We start from the raw sequence: 21,984 nt of genomic DNA on the forward strand, positions 1-21,984 counted from the left end.
TACAGTGGGCGCCGCAGCTTGTGCTTATGGGCGCGTGAGTGTGGCACGACTGTCTTGGGTCACCACATTGAGACAACCACACTGGCCGTCGCTGCTGTGGTGCGGCACTCACTGATCTAGACTCACGTCGCCACCACATCGCGGGACGTGGAGCGGTTGGTTACTTAGAAATGACCCTTTTTGTGTAGGAAGGCTGGGTTGTCGTAGGAGGAGATGATGGAGCGGGTGTCTCCCTGGCCGCGAAATCGGAGACACAAGAAGGCGGACATGAGGCAGGAGACGATGAGTATGGCGAGTAGGACGATGAGTGTGGCAGCGAAGCCAGGCGTCGACATGCAGATGAGACCAGATTGGTCCTCAATCTGCGGCGCCACCAGCGTCGCGGTCTCCGACTCCTTAGGTTCGCTGTCAGTGCCACCCTTCTTGTCCAAGACGAAGGTGAGATCTCGTGTTGACACAACTTGGATAACTCGGTTGACGCCAATGTCTTTCTGCTTGTTTACCTTTTCTTCCTCTGTTTCACGCTTTGCGCGGCCCAGTCCAGGGGCGTCGTAACTGAGGCCAGGACCCACGGGTCCGTCGTCACTGCACTGCACTGGACACTGCAACCTGCAAATCTGTATGGTGCATTGGAAATGAACCTCCATGGAGTCAGGGAATTTAAAAGCCTGGAAGTGAGCGTAGGATAAGACGGATGCAGACGACCCAAAGCTTTTGATCTTGGTAAATCTGGACATAAGTTTTGGGCGGGTAACGCAGCCTCTCTGGTCCACTAGCTGGATGGGTGCTCGCTTTCCGTCATGAGCCATGCAATTACGGACCAGCATGTCGAATTTGTTATCGTCATCCTTTATAGCGAGGACCATCGTCATAGTCTGACCAATCTTAACTAACCCAGAAACTTCTGAGGCCCACGGACCCTTACCCACCTGAATTTGCATCCAGCATCCTACATTGTCGCCGGCGAAGTCCGCACGAACTACGTCTAACATGTCAACGGGGAATGGACGGAACGTGACGGACTTCTCGTACTGGTCATGCCAAGTACAGCGAAGCTTGCGAGCTTGGTCCCACACCTCCTGAACCTGTGGGTCATACTGCACCACGATGGTGTTCTCAAAGTAGGTGCCGGAACCGCTCTGGCTGCCGTAGCCATATAGACCGTTCTCAGTGTTGCCAATGGTGCCACAAGCATTTATTGACACGTCGAAAGTGGCTTGTGAACGGCCCAGACCCGCTGGCAGATGCACGCAGTTGACATTGCTGTAATGGCCCTTGCTGAACACGATGCCATAGAAAGGTTTGTCGAAAGCTATGCTCACCTTCATTAGGTTTTTCTCGCACTTGACATCCAGAGCGATGATCTTAGGCATTTCAGGAACGGCGACAGGCCAGGGATCTGAAGGACCCAGAAGCTCCGGCGGCACGTAGGAGTTAGCTGAGCCAGAAATGTCGGCGTCAGAGATACTGTGGCCGATGGGGCCAAGGGAGAGTGCCGGTGGAACGTTGTAATTAACTTGAACTGGTGCAGGGGGAACATACTGGCTCTGAGGCACTGACGCCGCTGCTTGGAGTAGCGCTGGTTCCACGTAGCTGATCTGCGGAGCAGAGAGTGAAGCCGAATCTGCAGTTTTGGCCTGGCTGAGTGCTGCAGTCGGTGCTGCTCCGGCACCTGCTGATTTCTTGGTTTCTTCACTGAAAATATCGGCTGGTTTAGGTATTCCATAATTTTGGTCAGTGTTGACGGGTGGAGGGGCAGAGAAATTTGGCTGTGGTGGTGGAGGGCCATTGTAGCTGGGATTTGGTGACTGAGGGGGGTTAAGAGGGGGTGGAAGGGGAGAGAAGATAGGTTGTTGTGGAGGGGGAGAATAAATAGACTGTTGTGTTAGTGGTGGGGGTCTTGACTGGAGTGGGGGAGGAGCATAGTCGTTTAGTGGGGGAGGAGGGACCTTGTAGATGGAGGTTTGGTGGGGCTTTACGTTACCAAAGCCTGGAGGGGGAGGAGGAGGTGGGGGACGGAAGGGAGGCCTTGCGCGCTTGGGGGGTCCCTTTGGTCGAAGGGGCGCACCTCCGGTACCTTCCTTGGCATTAGCGTGCACAGGACCCCTTTGTGGAAAATCCGGGATTACGAGAGAGCCCGGCGACACTGGCACAGGAAGAGGGACGGGGATAGCGTAGGGATAGCGAGGATATAGAGACTTTCTGTCGGTGGCCTCCATGGCAATCTGGTCCTCGGGGATGTCCCCGGCGCTATCCTTGTTGTCATCGCTTTGTGCTATGCCTGAGCGGTCCTGGGCGACGTGTGCGTCTAATACCTGGACGACGTGTGCGTCTGTGGTTGGTTCGCCATCTTGCATCTGCGACGCGTCCACCTCGACAGCCTCCTCTTCAGTGCTCGCCACCTGCAAACAAAAAGGCATGTTGAGTACCCGGGCTTGGCAAAGCAGTGAGAAATGACATTCCTGTCTCGCGAATGCGGACGAAGAACGAGTCTCCACAACTCATTGCAGTGAATAACCCACACGGGTTTAGAGCTTCACATGCGCGCGCGCACACACACACACACACACACACACACACACACACACACACACACACACACACACACACACACACACACACACACACACACACACACACACATGCATATATATTAAAAAAAAACTCTTATTAAGAAATTTAGAAAGCCATACACGGACTGAATCTTAGTCAAAATGTCAGGAAATACCAGTCTTGGGTAGGGTGTTAGAACACTATATTCTTGCCGTCAGAGTCTGCAGTTTTGGAAGAAATGGTAATAGTACATTCATGCGTAATCTAACATATTAGTGAGATTCTACATTTGTTTTGCTGCAGTTGAAAGTTAGGTTGAAGTATGTTACGCTATCATGTGTTGTTTGTGTAAATATGTGAGTTTTCTCTAGGTATTTTAACCCATATTTACGTGTATTTAACCTACGATAAAGTTAGGCAGTAATATCTTAGATCGTGTGCTTTCTCCCGAACGATGAAACAGTTGCAAGATGGGTTGGTTAGTCAGCGTGATGGGGAGGAAGACTGGTTGATGGGGCGGTAGAAGTGATGGAAGGGCTAGTAAGTTACTTGAACAGACAGTAAACGCATTAGAGAGGAATAGAAAACACAAATATGCAGCGGAATAGTTCAAGGATGTGTGAAAATAGTTGACGATGAGAACAGAAGATGGCTAGGTGACCCGAGATGGGAATACCAGTGGGTGGAGAGGGAGAAAGCTCCGCCGACCCACCCACCGACTAACCGACTCACCGACACACCTTTAACACACCCTCAGAGCGTCATTTTTATCATTTCTAATTGTGGGTCGAGAATCTTGAATGATGCGTGTGCAGCACTGGAAAGTCTGTACTTACCTGTTTGTACTTGCAAGCGTTGTTCTCTAGTTCCTGGCCCCGCCTATTGGGCTGCCGCTTGGTGGATATACTCCCTCGATGCCTTGTGGGCCGTATCATACCTGTTCTTAAAACTGCGTATGGAGCCTGTCTCCACCACTTCCTCATTGAGGTTATTGCACTGCCTGCTATCCCTGTTGCTCATCTGTGTCTTTAACTTCTAGCTTTGCCCTCGAGTGCCCGTTTTCCGCCTCTTAACAGTCTGTCCCTGGATACATCATTAACCAATCACTAACATTTTTTATGTTCCTGTAATTGCTTTACATGATGGTAGGATTGCTGCTATCTTCTTTCTATCTCATAAACACGCGGGATACCCGGTATATCTTGCTACTTCTACTTACACAGGTCACACTACACATACAAGTACACTCATATATATACACACCCATCTGGGTTTTCTTTTATTTTCTTAATAGTTCTTGTTCTTTATATCTTTTATCTTCATGGGGTAGTGGACAAGAATTCTTCCTCCGTAAGCCATGCGTGTCGTAAGAAGCGACTAAAATGCCGGGAGCAAGGGGCTAGTAACCCTTTCTCCTGTATACATTACTAAATTTTTGGGTCATCCTGCTTCGGTGGGATACGGCCGGTGCGTTGAAAAAAATGTATTGCTGTTACGTTTTCCGCGGTTCCTCTGTCCTCCAAGGTCGTGTCTACCTGGGACTCTCTCTCTCTCACTCTCTCTCTCTCTCTCTCTCTCTCTCTCTCTCTCTCTCTCTCTCTCTCTCTCTCTCTCTCTCTCTCTCTCTCTCTCTCTCTCTCTCTCTGGCGTTATTAACACACAAAACATTTCAGACAAAATCGTAGTTCATGATGTGTTGGTGGTGACTGGAATAACAATGAGATGTGCCACAGACTTTCGCTCGGGCTGCTGCAACTTTTCCCTCAGCTGACTTTCTTAAGGACTGACAGCTGTTGAAAGCCTCCCAAGACCCACCACACACATCTGGCGTTACCCTCGACCCAATACACACCTATGCGTTGCCCACGACCCACCACACACATACCTGGCGTCACCCACGACCCACCACACACACCTGGCGTCACCCACGACCCACCACACACACCTGGCGTCACCCTCGACCCAATACACATCTATGCGTCGCCCAATACCCACCACACACACACCTGACGTCACCCACGACCCACTACACACACCTGGCGTCACCCACGACCCACCACACACACACCTGACGTCACCCACGACCCACTACACACACCTGGCGTCACCCACGACCCAATACACACCTATGCGTTGCCCACGACCCACCACACACATACCTGGCGTCACCCACGACCCACCACACACACCTGGCGTCACCCACGACCCACCACACACACCTGGCGTCACCCTCGACCCAATACACATCTATGCGTCGCCCAATACCCACCACACACACACCTGACGTCACCCACGACCCACTACACACACCTGGCGTCACCCACGACCCACCACACACACACCTGACGTCACCCACGACCCACTACACACACCTGGCGTCACCCACGACCCACCACACACACACCTGACGTCACCCACGACCCACTACACACACCTGGCGTCACCCACGACCCACCACACACACCTGACGTCACCTACGACCCACCACACACGTGGTGGCTGAGTAGATAGATGAGTGGGTGAATAGGCTTTGGGTGGATATGTAGGTGTGTGGATAGGTGGATAGATGTGTAGCCGACACCCTGCCCACACTTGCACACACCCTGCACACAACTTGCCCACACCCTACCAACACCCTACCCACACTCTATCCATACCCTGCTGCCCCCTGCCCACACCCAGCCCACACCCTGCTGAAACCTTACCCAAACCCTGCCCACACCATGACCACACCCTGCCCACACCCTGCTCACACCCTGCTCACACCCTGCTCACACCCTCAATGAAAATAATGCCAATATTAAATCCAGTGTAACGTAGACACTGACTCAACGATTATACCTCTACGGGTTTACCCCTTCAACAACGCGTGTCCTTGGTCTAGACTGAGGCCCTCTTCAGACGACAGACTTTCCAGACTCGTAATGTCTGTAATCTCGCTTTCTAATGTGAGCTGCCCACTCGTCACAGGTATTTGTTTACCAAATGCATATAATAAGCACACGCTGCGATGTATACACACTACAGTGGACCCCCGCTTAACGATCACCTCCAAATGCGACCAATTATGTAAGTGTATTTATGTAAGTGCGTTTGTACGTGTATGTTTGGGGGTCTGAAATGGACTAATCTACTTCACAATATTCCTTATGGGAAAAAATTCGGTCAGTACTGGCACCTGAACATACTACTGGAATGAAAAAAGTTCGTTAACCGGGGGTCCACTGTATAATACATGTACATATATGTACATACAATGACACAACACGAGTGAGGTGCATGAGTGTGTCTAAGCGTATCTAACTTTCAAGCAAAAGTTCCTAACACTCAAGCAGCAAGAGAGGAGTTGTGGATGAGTGTGAGACACTGCCAGAGTGGGAGGCACTGCCAGAGTGGGAGGCACTGCCAGTGTGGGAGACTGCCAGTGTGGGAGACACTGCCAGAGTGGGAGACACTGCCAGCGTGGGAGACACTGCCAGAGTGGGAGACACTGCCAGCGTGGGAGACACTGCCAGAGTGGGAGACACTGCCAGAGTGGGAGACTGCCAGGGTGGGAGACACTGCCAGGGTGGGAGACACTGCCAGCGTGGGAGACACTGCCAGAGTGGGAGACACTGCCAGAGTGGGAGACACTGCCAGAGTGGGAGACACTGTCAGAGTGGGAGACACTGCCAGCGTGGGAGACACTGCCAGAGTGGGAGACACTGCCAGCGTGGGAGACACTGCCAGAGTGGGAGACACTGCCAGAGTGGGACACACTGCCAGCGTGGGAGACACTGCCAGAGTGGGAGACACTGCCAGCGTGGGAGACACTGCCAGAGTGGGAGACACTGCCAGAGTGGGAGACACTGCCAGAGTGGGAGACACTGCCAGCGTGGGAGACACTGCCAGAGTGGGAGACACTGCCAGAGTGGGAGACACTGCCAGAGTGGGAGACACTGCTAGAGTGGGAGACACTACCAGCGTGGGAGACACTGCCAGAGTGGGAGACACTGCCAAAGTGGGAGACACTGCCAGAGTGGGAGACACTGCCAGAGTGGGAGACACTGCCAGAGTGGGAGACACTGCCAGAGTGGGAGACACTGCCAAAGTGGGAGACACTGCCAGCGTGGGAGACACTGCCAGAGTGGGAGACACTGCCAGAGTTGGAGACACTGCCAGAGTGGGAGACACTGCTAGAGTGAGAGACACTGCCTGTGTGAGAGACACTGCCAGAGTGGGAGACACTGCCAGAGTGGGAGACACTGCCAGAGTGGGAGACACTGCCAGAGTGGGAGACACTGCAAGCGTGGGAGACACTGCCAGAGTGGGAGACACTGCCAGCGTGGGAGACACTGATGCGAGAACTTTGAACAGCTCTAAGCACAAGTTAGACAGACATGTGTGTGGGTGTGTGAGGTAGACCTGCCTAACACGGGCCAGCAGTGCCCTCACAAATCACTATAAAAAAAAGTATATGTTCTGTAAATTATACTTGAGAAGGTAATGATTGTTAGCAACTCCAGTGTTGGTGGGCGTTACCAGTGTCTTACTCCAGTGTTGGTGGACGTTACCAGTGTCTTACTGCAGTGTTGGTGGACGTTACCAGTGTCTTACTCCAGTGTTGGTGGGCGTTACCAGTGTCTTATTCCAGTGTTGGTGGACGTTACCAGTGTCTTACTGCAGTGTTGGTGGACGTTACCAGTGTCTTACTCCAGTGTTGGTGGGCGTTACCAGTGTCTTACTCCAGTGTTGGTGGGCGTTACCAGTGTCTTACTCCAGTGTTGGTGGGCGTTACCAGTGTCTTACTCCAGTGTTGGTGGACGTTACCAGTGTCTTACTCCAGTGTTGGTGGACGTTACCAGTGTCTTACTCCAGTGTTGGTGGGCGTTACCAGTGTCTTACTCCAGTGTTGGTGGACGTTACCAGTGTCTTACTCCAGTGTTGGTGGACGTTACCAGTGTCTTACTCCAGTGTTGGTGGACGTTACCAGTGTCTTACTCCAGTGTTGGTGGGCGTTACCAGTGTCTTACTCCAGTGTTGGTGGACGTTACCAGTGTCTTACTCCAGTGTTGGTGGGCGTTACCAGTGTCTTACTCAAGTGTTGGTGGACGTTACCAGTGTCTTACTCCAGTGTTGGTGGACGTTACCAGTGTCTTACTCCAGTGTTGGTGGGCGTTACCAGTGTCTTACTCCAGTGTTGGTGGGCGTTACCAGTGTCTTACTGCAGTGTTGGTGGACGTTACCAGTGTCTTACTCCAGTGTTGGTGGGCGTTACCAGTGTCTTACTCCAGTGTTGGTGGGCGTTACCAGTGTCTTACTCCAGTGTTGGTGGGCGTTACCAGTGTCTTACTCCAGTGTTGGTGGACGTTACCAGTGTCTTACTCCAGTGTTGGTGGGCGTTACCAGTGTCTTACTCCAGTGTTGGTGGACGTTACCAGTGTCTTACTCCAGTGTTGGTGGGCGTTACCAGTGTCTTACTCAAGTGTTGGTGGACGTTACCAGTGTCTTACTCCAGTGTTGGTGGACGTTACCAGTGTCTTACTCCAGTGTTGGTGGGCGTTACCAGTGTCTTACTCCAGTGTTGGTGGGCGTTACCAGTGTCTTACTCCAGTGTTGGTGGGCGTTACCAGTGTCTTACTCCAGTGTTGGTGGGCGTTACCAGTGTCTTACTCCAGTGTTGGTGGGCGTTACCAGTGTCTTACTCCAGTGTTGGTGGACGTTACCAGTGTCTTACTCCAGTGTTGGTGGGCGTTACCAGTGTCTTACTCCAGTGTTGGTGGGCGTTACCAGTGTCTTACTCCAGTGTTGGTGGGCGTTACCAGTGTCTTACTCCAGTGTTGGTGGGCGTTACCAGTGTCTTACTCCAGTGTTGGTGGGCGTTACCAGTGTCTTACTCCAGTGTTGGTTGACGTTACCAGTGTCTTACTCCAGTGTTGGTGGGCGTTACCAGTGTCTTACTCCAGTGTTGGTGGGCGTTACCAGTGTCTTACTCCAGTGTTGGTGGGCGTTACCAGTGTCTTACTCCAGTGTTGGTGGGCGTTACCAGTGTCTTACTCCAGTGTTGGTGGGCGTTACCAGTGTCTTACTCCAGTGTTGGTGGGCGTTACCAGTGTCTTACTCCAGTGTTGGTGGGCGTTACCAGTGTCTTACTCCAGTGTTGGTGGGCGTTACCAGTGTCTTACTCCAGTGTTGGTGGGCGTTACCAGTGTCTTACTCCAGTGTTGGTGGGCGTTACCAGTGTCTTACTCCAGTGTTGGTGGGCCTTACCAGTGTCTTACTCCAGTGTTGGTGGGCGTTACCAGTGTCTTACTCCAGTGTTGGTGGGCGTTACCAGTGTCTTACTCCAGTGTTGGTGGGCGTTACCAGTGTCTTACTCCAGTGTTGGTGGACGTTACCAGTGTTGGTGGGCTTACTCCAGTGTTGGTGGGCGTTACCAGTGTCTTACTCCAGTGTTGGTGGGCGTTACCAGTGTCTTACTCCAGTGTTGGTGGACGTTACCAGTGTCTTACTCCAGTGTTGGTGGACGTTACCAGTGTCTTACTCCAGTGTTGGTGGGCGTTACCAGTGTCTTACTCCAGTGTTGGTGGGCGTTACCAGTGTCTTACTCCAGTGTTGGTGGATGTTACCAGTGTCTTACTCCAGTGTTGGTGGACGTTACCAGTGTCTTACTCCAGTGTTGGTGGGCGTTACCAGTGTCTTACTCCAGTGTTGGTGGGCGTTACCAGTGTCTTACTCCAGTGTTGGTGGGCGTTACCAGTGTCTTACTCCAGTGTTGGTGGGCGTTACCAGTGTCTTACTCCAGTGTTGGTGGGCGTTACCAGTGTCTTACTCCAGTGTTGGTGGACGTTACCAGTGTCTTACTCCAGTGTTGGTGGGCGTTACCAGTGTCTTACTCCAGTGTTGGTGGGCGTTACCAGTATCTTACTCCAGTGTTGGTGGACGTTACCAGTGTCTTACTCCAGTGTTGGTGGACGTTACCAGTGTCTTACTCCAGTGTTGGTGGGCGTTACCAGTGTCTTACTCCAGTGTTGGTGGGCGTTACCAGTGTCTTACTCCAGTGTTGGTGGACGTTACCAGTGTCTTACTCCAGTGTTGGTGGACGTTACCAGTGTCTTACTCCAGTGTTGGTGGGCGTAACCAGTGTCTTACTGCAGTGTTGGTGGGCGTTACCAGTGTCTTACTCCAGTGTTGGTGGGCGTAACCAGTGTCTTACTGCAGTGTTGGTGGGCGTTACCAGTGTCTTACTCCAGTGTTGGTGGGCGTAACCAGTGTCTTACTCCAGTGTTGGTGGGCGTTACCAGTGTCTTACTCCAGTGTTGGTGGGCGTAACCAGTGTCTTACTCCAGTGTTGGTGGGCGTTACCAGTGTCTTACTCCAGTGTTGGTGGGCGTAACCAGTGTCTTACTCCAGTGTTGGTGGGCGTTACCAGTGTCTTACTCCAGTGTTGGTGGGCGTTACCAGTGTCTTACTCCAGTGTTGGTGGGCGTTACCAGTGTCTTACTCCAGTGTTGGTGGACGTTACCAGTGTCTTACTCCAGTGTTGGTGGACGTTACCAGTGTCTTACTCCAGTGTTGGTGGACGTTACCAGTGTCTTACTCCAGTGTTGGTGGGCGTTACCAGTGTCTTACTCCAGTGTTGGTGGGCGTTACCAGTGTCTTACTCCAGTGTTGGTGGGCGTTACCAGTGTCTTACTCCAGTGTTGGTGGGCGTTACCAGTGTCTTACTCCAGTGTTGGTGGACGTTACGTTACTCAGTGTCTTACTCCAGTGTTGGTGGACGTTACCAGTGTCTTACTCCAGTGTTGGTGGACGTTACCAGTGTCTTACTCCAGTGTTGGTGGGCGTTACCAGTGTCTTACTCCAGTGTTGGTGGACGTTACCAGTGTCTTACTCCAGTGTTGGTGGACGTTACTCAGTGTTGGTGGGCGTTACCAGTGTCTTACTCCAGTGTTGGTGGGCGTTACCAGTGTCTTACTCCAGTGTTGGTGGGTTACCAGTTACCAGTGTCTTACTCCAGTGTTGGTGGACGTTACTCCAGTGTTGGTGGACGTTACCAGTGTCTTACTCCAGTGTTGGTGGACGTTACCAGTGTCTTACTCCAGTGTTGGTGGGCGTTACCAGTGTCTTACTCCAGTGTTGGTGGGCGTTACCAGTGTCTTACTCCAGTGTTGGTGGGCGTTACCAGTGTCTTACTCCAGTGTTGGTGGTGGGCGTTACCAGTGTCTTACTCCAGTGTTGGTGGGCGTTACCAGTGTCTTACTCCAGTGTTGGTGGGCGTTACCAGTGTCTTACTCCAGTGTTGGTGGGCGTTACCAGTGTCTTACTCCAGTGTTGGTGGGCGTTACCAGTGTCTTACTCCAGTGTTGGTGGGCGTTACCAGTGTCTTACTCCAGTGTTGGTGGGCGTTACCAGTGTCTTACTCCAGTGTTGGTGGGCGTTACCAGTGTCTTACTCCAGTGTTGGTGGGCGTTACCAGTGTCTTACTCCAGTGTTGGTGGGCGTTACCAGTGTCTTACTCCAGTGTTGGTGGGCGTTACCAGTGTCTTACTCCAGTGTTGGTGGGCGTTACCAGTGTCTTACTCCAGTGTTGGTGGGCGTTACCAGTGTCTTACTCCAGTGTTGGTGGGCGTTACCAGTGTCTTACTCCAGTGTTGGTGGGCGTTACCAGTGTCTTACTCCAGTGTTGGTGGGCGTTACCAGTGTCTTACTCCAGTGTTGGTGGGCGTTACCAGTGTCTTACTCCAGTGTTGGTGGGCGTTACCAGTGTCTTACTCCAGTGTTGGTGGGCGTTACCAGTGTCTTACTCCAGTGTTGGTGGGCGTTACCAGTGTCTTACTCCAGTGTTGGTGGGCGTTACCAGTGTCTTACTCCAGTGTTGGTGGGCGTTACCAGTGTCTTACTCCAGTGTTGGTGGGCGTTACCAGTGTCTTACTCCAGTGTTGGTGGGCGTTACCAGTGTCTTACTCCAGTGTTGGTGGACGTTACCAGTGTCTTACTCCAGTGTTGGTGGACGTTACCAGTGTCTTACTCCAGTGTTGGTGGGCGTTACCAGTGTCTTACTCCAGTGTTGGTGGACGTTACCAGTGTCTTACTCCAGTGTTGGTGGGCGTTACCAGTGTCTTACTCCAGTGTTGGTGGACGTTACCAGTGTCTTACTCCAGTGTTGGTGGACGTTACCAGTGTCTTACTCCAGTGTTGGTGGGCGTTACCAGTGTCTTACTCCAGTGTTGGTGGACGTTACCAGTGTCTTACTCCAGTGTTGGTGGACGTTACCAGTGTCTTACTCCAGTGTTGGTGGGCGTTACCAGTGTCTTACTCCAGTGTTGGTGGACGTTACCAGTGTCTTACTCCAGTGTTGGTGGGCGTTACCAGTGTCTTACTCCAGTGTTGGTGGGCGTTACCAGTGTCTTACTCCAGTGTTGGTGGGCGTTACCAGTGTCTTACTCCAGTGTTGGTGGGCGTTACCAGTGTCTTACTCCAGTGTTGGTGGGCGTTACCAGTGTCTTACTCCAGTGTTGGTGGGCGTTACCAGTGTCTTACTCCAGTGTTGGTGGGCGTTACCAGTGTCTTACTCCAGTGTTGGTGGGCGTTACCAGTGTCTTACTCCAGTGTTGGTGGGCGTTACCAGTGTCTTACTCCAGTGTTGGTGGGCGTTACCAGTGTCTTACTCCAGTGTTGGTGGGCGTTACCAGTGTCTTACTCCAGTGTTGGTGGGCGTTACCAGTGTCTTACTCCAGTGTTGGTGGGCGTTACCAGTGTCTTACTCCAGTGTTGGTGGGCGTTACCAGTGTCTTACTCCAGTGTTGGTGGGCGTTACCAGTGTCTTACTCCAGTGTTGGTGGGCGTTACCAGTGTCTTACTCCAGTGTTGGTGGACGTTACCAGTGTCTTACTCCAGTGTTGGTGGGCGTTACCAGTGTCTTACTCCAGTGTTGGTGGGCGTTACCAGTGTCTTACTCCAGTGTTGGTGGGCGTTACCAGTGTCTTACTCCAGTGTTGGTGGGCGTTACCAGTGTCTTACTCCAGTGTTGGTGGGCGTTACCAGTGTCTTACTCCAGTGTTGGTGGGCGTTACCAGTGTCTTACTCCAGTGTTGGTGGACGTTACCAGTGTCTTACTCCAGTGTTGGTGGGCGTTACCAGTGTCTTACTCCAGTGTTGGTGGGCGTTACCAGTGTCTTACTCCAGTGTTGCTGGGCGTTACCAGTGTCTTACTCCAGTGTTGGTGGACGTTACCAGTGTCTTACTCCAGTGTTGGTGGACGTTACCAGTGTCTTACTCCAGTGTTGGTGGGCGTTACCAGTGTCTTACTCCAGTGTTGGTGGGCGTTACCAGTGTCTTACTCCAGTGTTGGTGGGCGTTACCAGTGTCTTACTCCGGTGTTGGTGGGCGTTACCAGTGTCTTACTCCAGTGTTGGTGGGCGTTACCAGTGTCTTACTCCAGTGTTGGTGGGCGTTACCAGTGTCTTACTCCAGTGTTGGTGGGCGTTACCAGTGTCTTACTCCAGTGTTGGTGGGCGTTACCAGTGTCTTACTCCAGTGTTGGTGGGCGTTACCAGTGTCTTACTCCAGTGTTGGTGGGCGTTACCAGTGTCTTACTCCAGTGTTGGTGGACGTTACTGTCTTACTCCAGTGTTGGTGGACGTTACCAGTGTCTTACTCCAGTGTTGGTGGGCGTTACCAGTGTCTTACTCCAGTGTTGGTGGACGTTACCAGTGTCTTACTCCAGTCTTGGTGGGCGTTACCAGTGTCTTACTCCAGTGTTGGTGGGCGTTACCAGTGTCTTACTCCAGTGTTGGTGGACGTTACCAGTGTCTTACTCCAGTGTTGGTGGGCGTTACCAGTTACTCCAGTGTTGGTGGGCGTTACTCCAGTGTTGGTGGACGTTACCAGTGTCTTACTCCAGTGTTGGTGGACCAGTGTCTTACCCAGTGTTGGTGGGCGTTACTGTCCAGTGTTGGTGGGCGTTACCAGTGTCTTACTCCAGTGTTGGTGGGCGTTACCAGTGTCTTACTCCAGTGTTGGTGGGCGTTACCAGTGTCTTACTCCAGTGTTGGTGGGCGTTACCAGTGTCTTACTCCAGTGTTGGTGGGCGTTACCAGTGTCTTACTCCAGTGTTGGTGGGCGTTACCAGTGTCTTACTCCAGTGTTGGTGGACGTTACCAGTGTCTTACTCCAGTGTTGGTGGGCGTTACCAGTGTCTTACTCCAGTGTTGGTGGGCGTTACCAGTGTCTTACTCCAGTGTTGGTGGAAGTTACCAGTGTCTTACTCCAGTGTTGGTGGACGTTACCAGTGTCTTACTCCAGTGTTGGTGGACGTTACCAGTGTCTTACTCCAGTGTTGGTGGGCGTTACCAGTGTCTTACTCCAGTGTTGGTGGGCGTTACCAGTGTCTTACTCCAGTGTTGGTGGGCGTTACCAGTGTCTTACTCCAGTGTTGGTGGACGTTACCAGTGTCTTACTCCAGTGTTGGTGGGCGTTACCAGTGTCTTACTCCAGTGTTGGTGGGCGTTACCAGTGTCTTACTCCAGTGTTGGTGGACGTTACCAGTGTCTTACTCCAGTGTTGGTGGGCGTTACCAGTGTCTTACTCCAGTGTTGGTGGACGTTACCAGTGTCTTACTCCAGTGTTGGTGGGCGTTACCAGTGTCTTACTCCAGTGTTGGTGGGCGTTACCAGTGTCTTACTCCAGTGTTGGTGGACGTTACCAGTGTCTTACTCCAGTGTTGGTGGGCGTTACCAGTGTCTTACTCCAGTGTTGGTGGGCGTTACCAGTGTCTTACTCAAGTGATGGAGGCCGATACCAGTGTCTTACTCCAGTGTTGGTGGGCGTTACCAGTGTCTTACTCCAGTGTTGGTGGACGTTACCAGTGTCTTACTCCAGTGTTGGTGGGCGTTACCAGTGTCTTACTCCAGTGTTGGTGGGCGTTACCAGTGTCTTACTCCAGTGTTGGTGGACGTTACCAGTGTCTTACTCCAGTGTTGGTGGGCGTTACCAGTGTCTTACTCCAGTGTTGGTGGACGTTACCAGTGTCTTACTCCAGTGTTGGTGGGCGTTACCAGTGTCTTACTCCAGTGTTGGTGGGCGTTACCAGTGTCTTACTCCAGTGTTGGTGGGCGTTACCAGTGTCTTACTCCAGTGTTGGTGGACGTTACCAGTGTCTTACTCCAGTGTTGGTGGACGTTACCAGTGTCTTACTCCAGTGTTGGTGGGCGTTACCAGTGTCATACTCCAGTGTTGGTGGACGTTACCAGTGTCTTAGTCCAGTGTTGGTGGGCGTTACCAGTGTCTTACTCCAGTGTTGGTGGGCGTTACCAGTGTCTTACTCCAGTGTTGGTGGACGTTACCAGTGTCTTATTCCAGTGTTGGTGGGCGTTACCAGTGTCTTACTCCAGTGTTGGTGGGCGTTACCAGTGTCTTACTCCAGTGTTGGTGGGCGTTACCAGTGTCTTACTCCAGTGTTGGTGGGCGTTACCAGTGTCTTACTCCAGTGTTGGTGGGCGTTACCAGTGTCTTACTCCAGTGTTGGTGGGCGTTACCAGTGTCTTACTCCAGTGTTGGTGGGCGTTACCAGTGTCTTACTCCAGTGTTGGTGGGCGTTACCAGTGTCTTACTCCAGTGTTGGTGGACGTTACCAGTGTCTTACTCCAGTGTTGGTGGGCGTTACCAGTGTCTTACTCCAGTGTTGGTGGACGTTACCAGTGTCTTACTCCAGTGTTGGTGGGCGTTACCAGTGTCTTACTCCAGTGTTGGTGGACGTTACCAGTGTCTTACTCCAGTGTTGGTGGACGTTACCAGTGTCTTACTCCAGTGTTGGTGGGCGTTACCAGTGTCTTACTCCAGTGTTGGTGGGCGTTACCAGTGTCTTACTGCAGTGTTGGTGGACGTTACCAGTGTCTTACTCCAGTGTTGGTGGGCGTTACCAGTGTCTTACTCCAGTGTTGGTGGGCGTTACCAGTGTCTTACTCCAGTGTTGGTGGGCGTTACCAGTGTCTTACTCCAGTGTTGGTGGACGTTACCAGTGTCTTACTCCAGTGTTGGTGGGCGTTACCAGTGTCTTACTCCAGTGTTGGTGGGCGTTACCAGTGTCTTACTCCAGTGTTGGTGGGCGTTACCAGTGTCTTACTCCAGTGTTGGTGGGCGTTACCAGTGTCTTACTCCAGTGTTGGTGGGCGTTACCAGTGTCTTACTCCAGTGTTGGTGGGCGTTACCAGTGTCTTACTCCAGTGTTGGTGGGCGTTACCAGTGTCTTACTCCAGTGTTGGTGGGCGTTACCAGTGTCTTACTCCAGTGTTGGTGGGCGTTACCAGTGTTGGTGGACTTACTCTTACTCCAGTGTTGGTGGCCGTTACCAGTGTCTTACTCAGTGTTGGTGGGCGTTACCAGTGTCTTACTCCAGTGTTGGTGGGTTACCAGTGTCTTACTCCAGTGTTGGTGGGCGTTACTGTTGGTGGGCGTTACCAGTGTCTTACTCCAGTGTTGGTTGACGTTACCAGTGTTGGTGGGCGTTACCAGTGTCTTACTCCAGTGTTGGTGGGTGTTACCAGTGTCTTACTCCAGTGTTGGTGGGCGTTACCAGTGTCTTACTCCAGTGTTGGTGGGCGTTACCAGTGTCTTACTCCAGTGTTGGTGGGCGTTACCAGTGTCTTACTCCAGTGTTGGTGGGCGTTACCAGTGTCTTACTCCAGTGTTGGTGGGCGTTACCAGTGTCTTACTCCAGTGTTGGTGGGCGTTACCAGTGTCTTACTCCAGTGTTGGTGGGCGTTACCAGTGTCTTACTCCAGTGTTGGTGGGCGTTACCAGTGTCTTACTCCAGTGTTGGTGGGCGTTACCAGTGTCTTACTCCAGTGTTGGTGGGCGTTACCAGTGTCTTACTCCAGTGTTGGTGGGCGTTACCAGTGTCTTACTCCAGTGTTGGTGGGCGTTACCAGTGTCTTACTCCAGTGTTGGTGGACGTTACCAGTGTCTTACTCCAGTGTTGGTGGGCGTTACCAGTGTCTTACTCCAGTGTTGGTGGGCGTTACCAGTGTCTTACTCCAGTGTTGGTGGGCGTTACCAGTGTCTTACTCCAGTGTTGGTGGGCGTTACCAGTGTCTTACTCCAGTGTTGGTGGGCGTTACCAGTGTCTTACTCCAGTGTTGGTGGGCGTTACCAGTGTCTTACTCCAGTGTTGGTGGGCGTTACCAGTGTCTTACTCCAGTGTTGGTGGGCGTTACCAGTGTCTTACTCCAGTGTTGGTGGGCGTTACCAGTGTCTTACTCCAGTGTTGGTGGGCGTTACCAGTGTCTTACTCCAGTGTTGGTGGGCGTTACCAGTGTCTTACTCCAGTGTTGGTGGGCGTTACCAGTGTCTTACTCCAGTGTTGGTGGGCGTTACCAGTGTCTTACTCCAGTGTTGGTGGACGTTACCAGTGTCTTACTCCAGTGTTGGTGGGCGTTACCAGTGTCTTACTCCAGTGTTGGTGGGCGTTACCAGTGTCTTACTCCAGTGTTGGTGGGCGTTACCAGTGTCTTACTCCAGTGTTGGTGGGCGTTACCAGTGTCTTACTCCAGTGTTGGTGGGCGTTACCAGTGTCTTACTCCAGTGTTGGTGGGCGTTACCAGTGTCTTACTCCAGTGTTGGTGGGCGTTACCAGTGTCTTACTCCAGTGTTGGTGGGCGTTACCAGTGTCTTACTCCAGTGTTGGTGGGCGTTACCAGTGTCTTACTCCAGTGTTGGTGGACCAGTTACTCCAGTGTTGGTGGGCGTTACCAGTGTCTTACTCCAGTGTTGGTGGGCGTTACCAGTGTCTTACTCCAGTGTTGGTGGGCGTTACCAGTGTCTTACTCCAGTGTTGGTGGGCGTTACCAGTGTCTTACTCCAGTGTTGGTGGGCGTTACCAGTGTCTTACTCCAGTGTTGGTGGACGTTACCAGTGTCTTACTCCAGTGTTGGTGGACGTTACCAGTGTCTTACTCCAGTGTTGGTGGGCGTTACCAGTGTCTTACTCCAGTGTTGGTGGGCGTTACCAGTGTCTTACTCCAGTGTTGGTGGACGTTACCAGTGTCTTACTCCAGTGTTGGTGGGCGTGTACCAGTGTTGGTGGACGTTACCAGTGTCTTACTCCAGTGTTGGTGGGCGTTACCAGTGTCTTACTCCAGTGTTGGTGGGCGTTACCAGTGTCTTACTCCAGTGTTGGTGGGCGTTACCAGTGTCTTACTCCAGTGTTGGTGGGCGTTACCAGTGTCTTACTCCAGTGTTGGTGGACGTTACCAGTGTCTTACTCCAGTGTTGGTGGGCGTTACCAGTGTCTTACTCCAGTGTTGGTGGGCGTTACCAGTGTCTTACTCCAGTGTTGGTGGACGTTACCAGTGTCTTACTCCAGTGTTGGTGGGCGTTACCAGTGTCTTACTCCAGTGTTGGTGGGCGTTGTCTTACCAGTGTCTTACTCTTACTCCAGTGTTGGTGGGCGTTGTTGGTGGGCGTTACCAGTGTTGGTGGGCGTTACCAGTGTCTTACAGTGTTGGTGGACGTTACCAGTGTCTTACTCCAGTGTTGGTGGGCGTTACCAGTGTCTTACTCCAGTGTTGGTGGGCGTTACCAGTGTCTTACTCCAGTGTTGGTGGGCGTTACCAGTGTCTTACTCCAGTGTTGGTGGGCGTTACCAGTGTCTTACTCCAGTGTTGGTGGGCGTTACCAGTGTCTTACTCCAGTGTTGGTGGGCGTTACCAGTGTCTTACTCCAGTGTTGGTGGACGTTACCAGTGTCTTACTCCAGTGTTGGTGGACGTTACCAGTGTCTTACTCCAGTGTTGGTGGGCGTTACCAGTGTCTTACTCCAGTGTTGGTGGGCGTTACCAGTGTCTTACTCCAGTGTTGGTGGGCGTTACCAGTGTCTTACTCCAGTGTTGGTGGGCGTTACCAGTGTCTTACTCCAGTGTTGGTGGACGTTACCAGTGTACCAGTGTCTTACTCCAGTGTTGGTGGGCGTTACTGTCTTACAGTGTTGGTGGGCGTTACCAGTGTCTTACTCCAGTGTTGGTGGGCGTTACCAGTGTCTTACTCCAGTGTTGGTGGGCGTTACCAGTGTCTTACTCCAGTGTTGGTGGGCGTTACCAGTGTCTTACTCCAGTGTTGGTGGGCGTTACCAGTGTCTTACTCCAGTGTTGGTGGGCGTTACCAGTGTCTTACTCCAGTGTTGGTGGGCGTTACCAGTGTCTTACTCCAGTGTTGGTGGGCGTTACCAGTGTCTTACTCCAGTGTTGGTGGGCGTTACCAGTGTCTTACTCCAGTGTTGGTGGGCGTTACCAGTGTCTTACTCCAGTGTTGGTGGGCGTTACCAGTGTCTTACTCCAGTGTTGGTGGGCGTTACCAGTGTCTTACTCCAGTGTTGGTGGGCGTTACCAGTGTCTTACTCCAGTGTTGGTGGGCGTTACCAGTGTCTTACTCCAGTGTTGGTGGGCGTTACCAGTGTCTTACTCCAGTGTTGGTGGGCGTTACCAGTGTCTTACTCCAGTGTTGGTGGACGTTACCAGTGTCTTACTCCAGTGTTGGTGGGCGTTACCAGTGTCTTACTCCAGTGTTGGTGGGCGTTACCAGTGTCTTACTCCAGTGTTGGTGGGCGTTATCAGTGTCTTACTCCAGTGTTGGTGGGCGTTACCAGTGTCTTACTCCAGTGTTGGTGGGCGTTACCAGTGTCTTACTCCAGTGTTGGTGGGCGTTACCAGTGTCTTACTCCAGTGTTGGTGGACGTTACCAGTGTTGGTGGGCGTTACCAGTGTCTTACTCCAGTGTTGGTGGGCGTTACCAGTGTCTTACTCCAGTGTTGGTGGGCGTTACCAGTGTCTTACTCCAGTGTTGGTGGACGTTACCAGTGTCTTACTCCAGTGTTGGTGGGCGTTACCAGTGTCTTACTCCAGTGTTGGTGGACGTTACCAGTGTCTTACTCCAGTGTTGGTGGACGTTACCAGTGTCTTACTCCAGTGTTGGTGGGCGTTACCAGTGTCTTACTCCAGTGTTGGTGGACGTTACCAGTGTCTTACTCCAGTGTTGGTGGGCGTTACCAGTGTCTTACTCCAGTGTTGGTGGGCGTTACCAGTGTCGTTACTGTCTTACTCCAGTGTTGGTGGGCGTTACCAGTGTCTTACTCCAGTGTTGGTGGGCGTTACCAGTGTTGGTGGGCGTTACTCCTCCAGTGTTGGTGGGCGTTACCAGTGTCTTACTCCAGTGTTGGTGGACGTTACCAGTGTCTTACTCCAGTGTTGGTGGACGTTACCAGTGTCTTACTCCAGTGTTGGTGGGCGTTACCAGTGTCTTACTCCAGTGTTGGTGGACGTTACCAGTGTCTTACTCAGTGTTGGTGGACGTTACCAGTGTCTTACTCCAGTGTTGGTGGGCGTTACCAGTGTCTTACTCCAGTGTTGGTGGGCGTTACCAGTGTCTTACTCCAGTGTTGGTGGGCGTTACCAGTGTCTTACTCCAGTGTTGGTGGGTTACGTTCTTACTCCAGTGTTGGTGGGCGTTACTCTTACAGTGTTGGTGGGCGTTACCAGTGTCTTACTCCAGTGTTGGTGGGCGTTACCAGTGTCTTACTCCAGTGTTGGTGGGCGTTACCAGTGTCTTACTCCAGTGTTGGTGGGCGTTACCAGTGTCTTACTCCAGTGTTGGTGGGCGTTACCAGTGTCTTACTCCAGTGTTGGTGGGCGTTACCAGTGTCTTACTCCGTTACCAGTGTCTTACTCCAGTGTTGGTGGACGTTACGTTACCAGTGTCTTACTCCAGTGTTGGTGGGCGTTACCAGTGTCTTACTCCAGTGTTGGTGGACGTTACCAGTGTCTTACTCCAGTGTTGGTGGACGTTACCAGTGTCTTACTCCAGTGTTGGTGGACGTTACCAGTGTCTTACTCCAGTGTTGGTGGGCGTTACCAGTGTCTTACTCCAGTGTTGGTGGGCGTTACCAGTGTCTTACTCCAGTGTTGGTGGGCGTTACCAGTGTCTTACTCCAGTGTTGGTGGGCGTTACCAGTGTCTTACTCCAGTGTTGGTGGGCGTTACCAGTGTCTTAGTGTCTTACTCCAGTGTTGGTGGACGTTACCAGTGTCTTACTCCAGTGTTGGGGCGTTACCAGTGTCTTACTCCAGTGTTGGTGGGTGGGCGTTACCAGTGTCTTACTCCAGTGTTGGTGGGCGTTACCAGTGTCTTACTCCAGTGTTGGTGGGCGTTACCAGTGTCTTACTCCAGTGTTGGTGGGCGTTACGTTACCAGTGTCTTACTCCAGTGTTGGTGGGCGTTACCAGTGTCTTACTCCAGTGTTGGTGGGCGTTACCAGTGTCTTACTCCAGTGTTGGTGGGCGTTACCAGTGTCTTACTCCAGTGTTGGTGGGCGTTACCAGTGTCTTACTCCAGTGTTGGTGGGCGTTACCAGTGTCTTACTCCAGTGTTGGTGGGCGTTACCAGTGTCTTACTCCAGTGTTGGTGGGCGTTACCAGTGTCTTACTCCAGTGTTGGTGGGCGTTACCAGTGTCTTACTCCAGTGTTGGTGGACGTTACCAGTGTCTTACTCCAGTGTTGGTGGGCGTTACCAGTGTCTTACTCCAGTGTTGGTGGGTGTTGGTGGACGTTACCAGTGTCTTACTCCAGTGTTGGTGGGCGTTACCAGTGTCTTACTCCAGTGTTGGTGGACGTTATCAGTGTCTTACTCCAGTGTTGGTGGGCGTTACCAGTGTCTTACTCCAGTGTTGGTGGGTTACGTTACCAGTGTCTTACTCCAGTGTTGGTGGGCGTTACCAGTGTCTTACTCCAGTGTTGGTGGGCGTTACCAGTGACGTACGCCAGTGTTGGTGGGCGTTACCAGTGTCTTACTCCAGTGTTGGTGGGCGTTACCAGTGTCTTACTCCAGTGTTGGTGGGCGTTACGTGTTGGTGGACGTTACCAGTGTCTTACTCCAGTGTTGGTGGGCGTTACCAGTGTCTTACTCCAGTGTTGGTGGGTTACGTTACCAGTGTCTTACTCCAGTGTTGGTGGGCGTTACCAGTGTCTTACTCCAGTGTTGGTGGGCGTTACCAGTGTCTTACTCCAGTGTTGGTGGGCGTTACCAGTGTCTTACTCCAGTGTTGGTGGGCGTTACCAGTGTCTTACTCCAGTGTTGGTGGGCGTTACGTGTCTTACTCCAGTGTTGGTGGACGTTACTTACTCCAGTGTTGGTGGGCGTTACCAGTGTCTTACTCCAGTGTTGGTGGGCGTTACCAGTGTCTTACTCCAGTGTTGGTGGGCGTTACCAGTGTCTTACTCCAGTGTTGGTGGGCGTTACCAGTGTCTTACTGTCCAGTGTTGGTGGGCGTTACCAGTGTCTTACTCCAGTGTTGGTGGGCGTTACCAGTGTCTTACTCCAGTGTTGGTGGACGTTACCAGTGTCTTACTCCAGTGTTGGTGGGCGTTACGTTACCAGTGTCTTACTCCAGTGTTGGTGGGCGTTAC

The 21,984-nt window shown here is 52.3% G+C and overlaps 1 protein-coding gene across 1 annotated transcript in view; it reads right to left on the bottom strand.

Moving 5' to 3' along the window:
• LOC128688166 (uncharacterized) overlaps positions 1-21,984 on the bottom strand; it is a 143,479-nt gene that overhangs the window by 1,096 nt on the left and 120,399 nt on the right. The window contains exon 3 of the mRNA XM_053775872.2: positions 1-2,402. This exon is cut by the window's left edge and continues 1,096 nt beyond it. Within this exon, the coding sequence (XP_053631847.2) occupies positions 165-2,402 (2,238 nt within the window). The 3' untranslated portion in view covers positions 1-164. The remainder of the gene's footprint in view (positions 2,403-21,984) is intronic.

The sequence above is a fragment of the Cherax quadricarinatus genome, chromosome 19 (genome assembly GCF_038502225.1).
Source record: "Cherax quadricarinatus isolate ZL_2023a chromosome 19, ASM3850222v1, whole genome shotgun sequence".
NCBI classification, from domain to species: domain Eukaryota; kingdom Metazoa; phylum Arthropoda; class Malacostraca; order Decapoda; family Parastacidae; genus Cherax; species Cherax quadricarinatus.